Below are 10,628 nucleotides of genomic sequence, written 5' to 3'. Positions count from 1 at the left end.
GTTTAATCTCTGTTTCTACACGTGTACACATGCGTGGATGCAGCTCCATGCACACCGGTGAATGCACGCACGCGCATGAGCGGCCATCTGGGCGAAGTCCCAGGGCTGGGTGTGTTCAGGTGGGGCTGCTGCAGCCCCCACCCACCCCACCCAAAAAAAGTGACACAAGTGCAACTCATCCCCAGCCCTGTCCTGGGGCCCTGCAGAAGCGGGGTGTGTGTGTGTGACTGCTGACCCCCCCCCCAGTATACTGTGTCAGAGGGCATGCCCAGCCCCCACTGACCTGTTCTGACCCCACCAGGACCATCACCATCACACTGGCTTTTCTTGTACTCCTACAAACTTTAGGGTTCCTGCTGGCTGTCAGTGCCTTCCTTCTTGTGCAAGGGTGGCTCTGTTTTCACAACACAAGGAGCCACAGTCTGACAAAGAGAGCTTGTTGTGCGTATGTTGAACAAGGATGGGGAACTTCTGTGTCACTCCAGTTCCCATGAACCCCAGCCAGCCTGGGCTGCAAGCATACCAACTATATATAGCCCCACCACACCTGAGAAGGGGGCAAGCTTTTGCATGCCAACAGAGGAGGATTACTGCACCAGACAGGGATCCGAACCCCTGCCAGATGACAGCAGTGAACCAAAAACAACAGAAGGAAAACGTAAAGAAATTGAGACCTTTTATTCTTTAAAATCTTCAAAACAGATACAGTATTTCATGGTAGTGTATCGGCATTTTAATAATGTTATGAGTCAAACACCCAAGCCAAAAGGAGGCCTGCAGCTCAGCATCACACACACAAGAAGACAAAACTAAACCCCAAAGATCCGGGAACGTCGTCTCCAAAAATGCAGCTACGTCGTCAACCTTCATGAAAGTGCATTGCAACCACCAGCCTCAAATCCATGTAAACACAAACAAACCACTGTTCTTTTCCAGGTGGGGACCCTCGGCTCTCCTGGAAAAATGGTTGGGTGCACTAGAGTGCAAAGAAACAGGCGCGGCTATCAAAGAGCTGCTCAGTCACACCAGCAAGCGGGTCCCTGGCACTTTGGGGCTCAGCAGCACCTTTTCAGATGCCACGTTGCCATTTAGCCTCTGGGGCGCCAGGCCTTCTCCTCTTCCAAAGAAAAGGCCCCAAGGGCTGCAACTTGTCTTCCACTGGGGTGTCAAAATTGCAGTGCATGACGCTTCCCTGCCTGCATCAGATAAATGCCCATGGGGCTCCCTCCCTCCACCATATTTGGCAAGAAGGACTCTTCCTCTCCACACACACACACACACACACACACAAATGCACACTCTTTGACACATGCTTTCCATCCCCTTCCAAAGGTTCAGATGGTTTTGGCTAAGCTAGGAAGCTTGTCTTCTCTCCCACAAGACAAGACATCAACATTATTTGGATACAGGTAGCTGTTTGTTTTTATTTTAAAAAGAAAAACGAAATGGAAAAGGGCAGCCAGGAACTCCCTCCCTTGAAGGAAAGTCGAGGCACTGGCCCATCCACTTTTCCCAGCAACTCTAAAACCGCTGGAAGCTCAATCGCAGCAGCCACCTTGTCTGTTTTTGGTGTCTTGGAAGACTCAGGAGAACAAGCTGGGGAAAGTCTTCAAGGAGAAGAAAGTCGAGCTCCTCCTGCCAACCCGGGAGTGATGGCTACCTACGGTGTGCATGTGGCGTGGCTTCTCTTCTGTGCAGGCCACTGCCTTGGGAAGCCCACGGATGTGAAGCTCTTCCTGAATGACACAGGACTGGAGGCAAAGTTAGTGGTTTTCTACAGCTCAGGCCCCTGTTCTGTGGCCTGGAGCAAACAGAAGGAGAAGGTTGCCTGCAGTGGCCCTGGAGTTACAGTTTATATAAAAAGGTTACCTGGAAAGGCACTCTGGGTGTCCCTAGAAGGGAGATTACAGAGAAGGGACTTTGGAGAAGGCCTCAAGATCGCACAGCAAGAACAGCACCAGCAGCCCTGCTGTCACTGGACTCACGCAAGCAACAATCCCATGGAGAGAAACCCCCTCCCAGCCACAAAACCCTGCAGCTGCCAGGAGCCCCCAGGAAAGCCCCCAGGAAAGCAGGCCCGTGGAGAACGGTCTGGCCCTTTGCCCAGAAATGTTCTTTGCAGCCTGTAAGAAAGCAGCCACCAAGAAAGGGGCAAACAATTCTGTCTGCCCAGAAGCCAGTGCTTGAGATGCAGAGATCTTTCTCTGGGAGTGCAGGAGGGTGTGCGAATGCAGCATCCTCGTCGGTGCGGAGCCAGGCGGGCCCTCTTGTCCAGCACATGGAGAATCCCTTTGGACAGCTGCTGAAGTGGTTGCTGGAGCACAAAGCTTGCTTCCTGGGTGCAGCTCCCAAGAAAGGTCCAATCCCGGGCAGGTTTTGTCAGGAGAGGATGATGATGAGTAGAGGCGGAGCCTACCTGCTGCCAAGGCAGCTGAAGGCTGCCGTGAAATCCCCCGGCCGTCCTGGACGTCGGGGCCGAGCGAACCCTGGCTGGGCTACTGCATGGTGCAGCCACTGCTGGGCAGGAACTCCTGCACGTAGGTGACCACGGCTTTGGAGAGGTAGGTCATGGTGCCGTACCTGCCGCTGGGAGCGCTGTCGTAGAGTAAGGTGCAAATGCCCGTGGCTGGATCCTTCTCCAGCATGTTCTCATCGGCACCTAGGATTTTCTGTGGTCAAGAGAAGAGAAAGAGTGACTACCAGAGACAAGATGATACCTAACACCCATGCCGTAGAAACACAACAGTCTCCAATCTGACAAGCGCACCGTTCTGTCAGGCACACAGTGGCCTCCTTGTTCTTCTCACCTATGGGAAGGTGCAGGCACCTGGTTTTGCAGCAACTGACCGCTTAGTACAAATCAGGGCCCGAACTGGACAGAGTCCATACCTTGGGGGGCTTTTGTAGCTATAACATCTGTGCACCCCCAGCTCCTGGTGGAAACCTGCCGTTCCCCCCCCCCCACCAACCCCTTAAGCAGAGGGAGCATGGCTTATTGCACACCCTCTAGGACAGGCAGGCAGGGGAGGGGAGGGGAGGGGAGGTCTGATTCTGTACCTGCTCCTCGTAGAACAGGTCATTTGCGATGTGCACGATCTTGTCCATGGCAATGAGGCCACCAATCGTGGGCACGTCCACGTCAGTCAGGAGGGTCAGGACCAGGATGGCCTCTACAAAGAGCTGCCGGTACTCCGGCTGAGGGACTCGGTTTAGGACAGACTCCACATGGACAGCAAACTTGATCTCTCCTGGAGTCATCTGTTACACGAGAAGAACACTGTCCATTAAAGAGATATCCACGTCCCACCTTTCTGCCCAACAAGAGGAATTCAGCATTAAGGTAACAAGAACATTAAAATACAGGAAGACATTGCAATCCTTGCTTAAACGCGGCACTGACTCACAAAGTTTCCGGGGAGGAGGGTGGTTGGGGGACAGCGATGGAATAAAGAGCCCAGCCCAGCCCTTTATGCCGGTGCAAACAGAGAAAGAGGAGGGATTCTGCTCCACTTGACCTTCTCCTCCTCTGATCATGTTAAAAGTCAATCTAAACTAAAGCATCTTGCTCGAGGTAACAGTAAGCCCTCTAGCCCAAGCCACAGAAATGGGGGTGGGGGGGCACATGGTTTGGGCAAGCTTGCCCCAGAGGAGGAACACCAAAGAGGCCCTTGCCCCCAGGAGAGCAGAGCTGCCTTGTGCCATGCCAGGTTATCTGTCCACCTCGCCCTGCATTCCTTGGGGCAGCAGGTCTTCAGGACCTCCAAGAGAGACAGAGAGGTTTTCTGACACACAGATCTTGACAGTGTGCATGTTCTCCCGGGGAGGGAAGGGCCCCTGCCTGCCAAAACGCCTGGAAACAGCATCACCAGCCTCCAGGAGAGAGCACACGGCCCAAAGGCTGAAGCATCTCTTTGCACCACCCATGGCTTTGAGCCCTTTCAGCCGTGATCTGCCTCTCCTGCAGAGTCATCACCTCAGTTCCCCCCTCCCTCCAAAAACATCCAAGGTTGGTAACATCCATGACACATCACAAGCAGGGTGACATAGTGCCAGCCTATCCAAATTGGGAGAAACCCTTCCTTGTTCCCCTCTTTCTGTCCTCCCTTCCTAAAAGGGGAAGTGGGTGAGACCCTGTCCTCACCTCATGGATGGTGGAGGAAGGAAGAACAAAGCCTTCGACCGAGAGTCCGTGGCACTGGGGAGGAAAGTCAAAAGGGAGAGCAGGCACATTCAACCAAGGAGCGTACAGGGCCAACCCCCCCCCCAACCATGCATCAAAGATATTTCAGCTACTGAAAAGTAGATGTTCAGGCTGTGCAAGAACACACATCTGTATCACAAAGCAAACCTTTTCAAACTGGTCTGCAGCTCACAATGAACTGCTATGGCCACCGAAGAGCTAGCTAGCTCCATGTGGCCTGGAAGGATGGATATTCTCATAGCCAGGGGAGCCAGTTCAATCCTGCTGACATTTTTTCATCTCCCTAAAATGTTTGCTGATCCATTTTGAAAATGTCCAGGCTTAAGAACTTTCTCTCCTGGGCTCTCCTTCTGAATTACTAGGCCCACGAGTGAAATCAAAATGGAAGTTCTCTTTCTTTCATTGCAGCCCGCGACAGAAAAGATTCTGAATGTTTGTCCAGAAGAACTCAGAAAGGGTGAAAACTAGAAACGTGAAATCTAGCAGGCAAGCTACTGATTTCCCAGTTGAAATAACTTAGGTAAGTGACATCCTGACATTTCTTCCCTCGGTGCCCAGGCCGGGCTGCAGAATTTTTTTTGTTCTTTCGCACAACCATCCGTATTGTAATATTTCAAAAAACTTGATTTGGGTGACGTGTCATCCTGCGACTCAGACAAAACTTACAGATAGCACAGGACAAAACTCACGCCTGCTTCATCTCTAATAATTAGAGGGATGTCATTGTTAGAGTGGGTGTGTCCCCCCCACCGCCCCCCCCAACTCCTAAGTCAGGAGCTCTGTTTCCCTGGGAGTGGAGGGGACTCCTGGGCTGAGCAAGTGCAAGGAGCTTGCAGGGCCAAAGGTTCCTAGCCTGCGAGAGCGATGAGCAGAGGCTGCCTTTGGCCCTGCAGGTGTGTGTGTGTGTGTGTGAGAGACAGACAACCTCCACCACCTTGGTAGAACCGCCACCACCTCCTGCCGGCCCCCAGGGGCCCTTTACCTTCTGCAAGATCTTCCAAATCTTCTGGTAGAATCCCACCGGCACCCTGTTGAGGGACCCATCCAGCCGCCGACGACGCTGCCACTGGCCTTGCCGGGCATCCCTGGACTGGTCCTCCAGCATCCCAGGCAGGGGCCCCCTGCTTGGAGGAGCCAGGAAGTGCTTGTGCAGCTGGGGAGAGAAGAGCGCTCGTGATGGGGGGGGGGCAGGATCAGGAGTTGGGGGGGGCAGTCCATCAAAAAATAATTCTTGGAAGTTTCTCCAGAGCCCTGGATGAGCACCTTTATCTGAGTTTCGTTTATTAAGCAGTCATTTTAAACATCCCAGCAGGCAGAACTTTAACTGGAACGCCATGATTTGAAACTCATCTTAAGCTTAAGGAAATGCACGAAACCTTTCTGTTTTGCTGCAATTAAAACACAATGAATCTCTTTTTGTTTATGTTTTGACATGACCCCCACACTCAAAAGATAGATGAATAATTTGAAATTGTTTCTGAATGTGTGTATTTCTGGTTTTCTTTTCCCCCTTATTTACAATCAGTCAGAGATAAATATATTCTCACACAGGCTTCCTTGGGCTTACCACCCAGAAATATTGATTTCCAACACCCCTGATCTGTGCTGTGATTTAAGTGTTGCTTGAAAGCCTGAGAACGGCTCTGCTGGTGCAGAAAAATTTGTAGCGACCAAGCTTTCCTAACATCGCACTGGCACCCGTTCATTGTGATGAAGCATGTATCTGAAACCTGGGCTATAATCCTGTTTGTGCAGGTGGGTGGCGTAGGACTGATGAGGCCATGCAACTTAGATGGCGTAATGACTGGAGCAGATTTCAGCCCGATTTCAGACTCTATTTATCTCTCTGTCTATCTAGAGGAATGGAAGATGTGCCACCCTTTGCCACTCCGGGTCTTGCAGCAAGGTCAGCCAAGGTCACAGTCCATCCCCAGGTCTCTCCTCTCCACCAATGCCCACCAAAGGGAGGAAGCCTCCCCCATTCCACCTTGAGCCCTCCTGGGACCTAGGGAAGAAGACAGGGCGGAGACACAAGGCAGCGACAGGGAGCTTTCCGGGAGGGAGGTGCCTCTCACCTGGGAAGGTTCTACGCCGGCCTCCAAGGAGTTCAGGGCCCCAGACTAGAAGAAAAGAGACACCCCCAGTCAGAACTGGCCCTACAGGCAGGCGAGGGCGCGCCAGGGCAGCCGCAAAGGCCAAGCAGAGGGAGGGGAGCAGACCTCCCAAGGCTGTGGAGATTAGAGCTGGTTGAGGAACCGAAGCCATGGTGTGTTATCCTCTGTTAAAAGCAAAGCTGTGAGGATGATTAAGGGACATCCTGATTAAGAAGCCGACATGGGGTGGGGGAGGCGGGAGGATTTTGGAGCCCACCCAGACAATCTGGAAAAGAAACCTTTCCAAAGTCAGATCTGTCCCAATGCTGGACAGGGCGCTGGGCTCTGATCCGTGGCTAGCCACGCAGCTTGCCTGGTAGTCACGGGCAAAGAGCCTCATTGTAAAACGGGAAGAGCAGTGACCGCTAACCAGGCTGTTGCCAAGGGAAGTAAGGCATGGAGGTTGTACCACATGCGTGCTGTGTGTGAGATGTGCCACTGTGTGTAAAGCACATGACTTCCCCCGCCCACAAAGAACATTTGCCCTTTTTTTGCCCCATAAGGAGCCATGCTGGGTTAGAGTCTTGGTCTAGACCTGGGAAGGCCTGGGTTCGAATCCCTCCCCTTGGGTCCTCCCACAGAAATCTCCTCTGACCTCCCACAAAGGCATCCTTATGGGGAAGCCCGACAGACAAGTCACCGGAAAGACCCCCCCCCCCCTCTCCAAGCACGGCAAGGAAGCTAAGAGCTGAGTATCTCTCCCCCCACCAAGTCCAGACTCCTCTGAGAGAGGCTGGAGAAGCAACAGGGGTCTGGGGAGCCCCCGTTCCCCTCTGCGCCTCCAGAGCAGGCCTGAGGCCTCATCTTTGACGAAGGCGAATAGAGGCCAGGAACGGGTGGGACCGCCTGCTAGCCCTGCTCTTCCCCTAGGGGATCCTTGTCTCCTGAAGCTGAAAGCTTGCAGGGTGGCAAGGTGTGCGCATCCTGGAATGCCTGGTCGAAACTCCAGCTGGCACCTCCTTCTCCTGCAGATCAAGCTTCAATTCCAGGAAAGGGCTGCCAGACATCCGGCGGCTGGATGGAAGGAAGCCCCTTCCCCTTTTTGATAAGCAGCACAGGGGCACTGGAGACCTCAAGGGTGGGGACGGACGCTGGTGGATGCCCCAGCTCCTTTGCCGGTGGGCTCATGCAGCTTAGAAGGGCCGGGAGGGAGGGAAGGAGGGAAGGAGGGAGGGAGGGGGCTTGAAAGGAGGGAATTTCACCTGAATGTCAGGCATAGACTGCCTGCGTCTATCCATTTGCTGAAAAAGAGAAGAGCAGACAGAGAGAAAAAGACATGGAATGAGTTTAGTCGACTGTAGGACCACCGTCTGAGAGCCGAGAGCCCTTGGCTGGGGCTGTGGGGAAGTGGCCGCGTGGCGCACGACACCTAGCGCTAGGGAGGTTGGCAGGGGCTCAGCACGTGCTTGTTTTCGCCAGAGAAATCACCCAGCCCTGCTCACGCTGGCACCCCAGGGGGGCCCCTGACCATGCCTGCAGGGCCTGCCTCATGTTTTCTGCAGGGGAAGCACCCATTCCAGCCGCATCCCGGGGGCAGAGGTTTGCACAGACTCTGCCCTTGGCCCCACATCTTGCCTCGATGCTGGCGCTCTAGCTTCTGGCTGCCACAATGGGGCAGGGGTTGCTGATCATTTTTTACCCGCAAAAAAGCCAACATCACCAACCACGCCTCCGAAGAACCCAGGCTTCAATTAGCCGCTTGTAAAGATGTGTGTGACGAAGGCAGGGGAGAAGGAACCCACATTTGTTCCTTCAGCCGGGAGCCCCTTCATGGAGAGAGAAAGAGTGACCCACAGAGCCTGCCCCCCTCTCACAGGAGAAGCCCTTGCAGCCCAATCCCAGAGCCAGACCCACCTGTCTGATCTCGCTCTTGAGCTGGACAATGCCGGCCCGCTCGGTTTTGGTGGCTCCAGCGGGACCAACTTCGCGGATGGAGACGGCCGGGGTGAGCGCTGAATCTGTGGCACGCACTGGCAGGAGAGGGAGAGGGACCGTCAGAACTTTAAGGGGGGCCCACACAACTCCCCGCTTCAAGCTCCAGGAGACCAACCCCCTGACCTTCCAGAATCTTCTGCCCCCGCCCCAAATATCCATGCAACCCAGTTGCACCCCATGGCATTCCCCCATGACACCTGCCAATTGCAGCCAAAGAAGGGCAAAGAGTAGCCTGGGGCCCATTTCCAAACCACCTGCAGCCAACTCCAGCTCAGAGCGGCCTGGCCAAGGGGGTCCTGGGCACCCTGGCACATGGAGATGCTGCAATGCGCCTGGAATTCCACCAGCAAAGGATTGCATCAAACAGAAGGTGACTCCCCCCCCGAGACAGCTGGGAAACCACATCTGGCGGGGCTTTGCTTCTGAGCGAGGAGACGGCTGGAACCCCATGAGAGGAGAGAAACCCTCCGCATCCTCTGAGGAGGCTTCTGCATCCGAGCAGGACGTTGCCTTTCCTAGGAAACAAGGGAAGACTCACTGCTCCTCTCCACGCCAAATTCTTTGCCGCTGAGGATGTGGTGCAGGAGGCTTTTCAGATCAGAAGGGCTCAGATTCATCAACGCCTCCGTTGCCTCCTCCGCTAGAGAGGAAAAGAAAGCATGCCGGTGACGCTCCTCTGCCGTATCCGTCTGGGTGCAGCCAGCGCCATTTGAAGGTCACCGCCTATCAGGGACCCCAGAGGGGCAGGTTCCTGGGTCTCCAGGGGCACAGAGCTCAGCCAGTGGGATGGGATCACCACCCAGCTTGGCATCCTGGGTGCCGGAACCCAGTGCAGGGGCTCAAGATGCCTCCTCTGGTCAAACAGCCCTTGAGCACCACGGTGGCCCAGAAGGCATTCAGAGCCAGGGCAAGGAGGGGGCCGCATGGCATGGGACAGAGCTGGCTGACAGAGCATCCCAGGAAGCCACCTGGCCACAAGTCCACGGACCTGAGCAGCAGAGGGAGTGGGCCAGTTCCGTCGCCATCACCTGGATGATGAGCCCAATACGCAGCCGGAACATCTCTGCAAAGAGGGCCGGCTGGGTCCGAATGTACATGGCCAGGTAAACCAGGATCTCCTGCAACGAGAGGTCAGGAGCCGCCAGTCACAGACCCAGCCTCTGGGCCTCCTCCGTACGCGGAGGACGGATGCGACTTCGGCTCTCACCTGAGTCAAGATGGAGACACTCAAGTTCTTCTCACTGGCTTCGTCGATCAGGTGGGTGAGCTCTTCGTAGGGCAGCGGCCTGCAGGGGAAGAAGCAGTAGGGGACACGGGGGTGCTTTCCTCCTCCGAGGCTTTTAGGAGCTCTGCTTGGTGACACCCACTGCTTTGGGGTTTCTCTCTCGCTCTCCCTCCCTCTCCCTCTCCCTCCCCCCCCCCCTCTCTCTCACACACACACACACACATCCTGCTGGGCCACTTCCTAACCAGAGCAGTGTGCATTCCAGTTTGCAAGTGCCAAAGACCAAAATCCATGTCCTTTTCTTACTCTCTTACCACTCCTCCCTTCTTGCCCTCTGACTACCCAGTTTCTTCATATGTAACTTTCTCAAAAGTTCCTCAAGAATAATAATTTTGGAACAGAAGGATGGAACCTTATACGCAAGTGTACAAGCCAGATACAAATGTTCTGCACCAAGTTGGGTTTTCCAGGGCGAAACCTTTGGACTTCTTTCAGTCACAAGACATGCACACGGGCTCCCATCTCCTGTTCCTCCCGTTCTGCTGTGGAGCTGGCGGAGGGCAGGACCACTTTGGATCGCTTCCTGCTGGGATGCATAGCAGCTACCCAGCTGGCCTGGCCTAGCACCTCCTCTGGGTGGAGAAGCACACCCAGGAAAAGCCACGCTCTCCCAGAGAGCCTTTGCATCGCTGCCTGCTTGGACAACCTCCAAAGGGACTCCTTCTCCTGCAGAGGGACACTTCCTCCCCGCCCCTGCTTTCACACATACCCACTGGCACCCCAAACCAACCCAGCTGCTTGCCATAACAGCAGAAGACACTCCGGTTGTGCGCGTGCGCACACACACACGCACACACACACACACACGCGCGCGCACACACACACACGCGCGCACACACACGCACGCACACGCGTGCACACACACAAAGAAAGCAAGCATCTCATGTGTTCCTGATATCTAGGGGGACTCACGCAGAGATGGTTTTCTCACGGGGCTCTGGGGGCAGCCCCACAGTTAGGTGCTTCTGGTGGGACAGCAGGTCTGTGCAGGCCTAGAGGGAGAAGGCACCATGTTTGCGTCCGACCCCCTTTTAGGGGCAGGGGCACTGCCCTC

The 10,628-nt window shown here is 54.8% G+C and overlaps 1 protein-coding gene across 3 annotated transcripts in view; it reads right to left on the bottom strand.

Annotated features, from left to right (window-relative positions):
• Positions 1-663: 663 nt before the first annotated feature.
• Positions 664-10,628, bottom strand: part of PHKA1 (phosphorylase kinase regulatory subunit alpha 1) — a 28,624-nt gene continuing 18,659 nt past the window's right edge. For 2 of the 3 annotated variants that reach the window (XM_072981435.2, XM_072981433.2), the window contains exons 23-33: positions 10,487-10,566; positions 9,497-9,575; positions 9,278-9,407; positions 8,828-8,929; positions 8,209-8,324; positions 7,557-7,595; positions 6,277-6,321; positions 5,184-5,354; positions 4,142-4,195; positions 3,058-3,258; positions 664-2,669 (exon numbers count right to left, since the gene is read on the bottom strand). In XM_072981435.2, the coding sequence (XP_072837536.2) occupies positions 2,496-2,669; positions 3,058-3,258; positions 4,142-4,195; positions 5,184-5,354; positions 6,277-6,321; positions 7,557-7,595; positions 8,209-8,324; positions 8,828-8,929; positions 9,278-9,407; positions 9,497-9,575; positions 10,487-10,566 (1,191 nt within the window). In that variant the 3' untranslated portion in view covers positions 664-2,495. The remainder of the gene's footprint in view (positions 2,670-3,057; positions 3,259-4,141; positions 4,196-5,183; positions 5,355-6,276; positions 6,322-7,556; positions 7,596-8,208; positions 8,325-8,827; positions 8,930-9,277; positions 9,408-9,496; positions 9,576-10,486; positions 10,567-10,628) is intronic. The other variant, XM_072981434.2, reaches the window with a different exon arrangement.

This window comes from Pogona vitticeps, chromosome 11 (assembly GCF_051106095.1).
Source record: "Pogona vitticeps strain Pit_001003342236 chromosome 11, PviZW2.1, whole genome shotgun sequence".
Lineage (NCBI taxonomy): Eukaryota > Metazoa > Chordata > Lepidosauria > Squamata > Agamidae > Pogona > Pogona vitticeps.
Note: the sequence above shows the minus strand (reverse complement) of the source record. Positions and strands in the feature narration are given on the sequence as shown.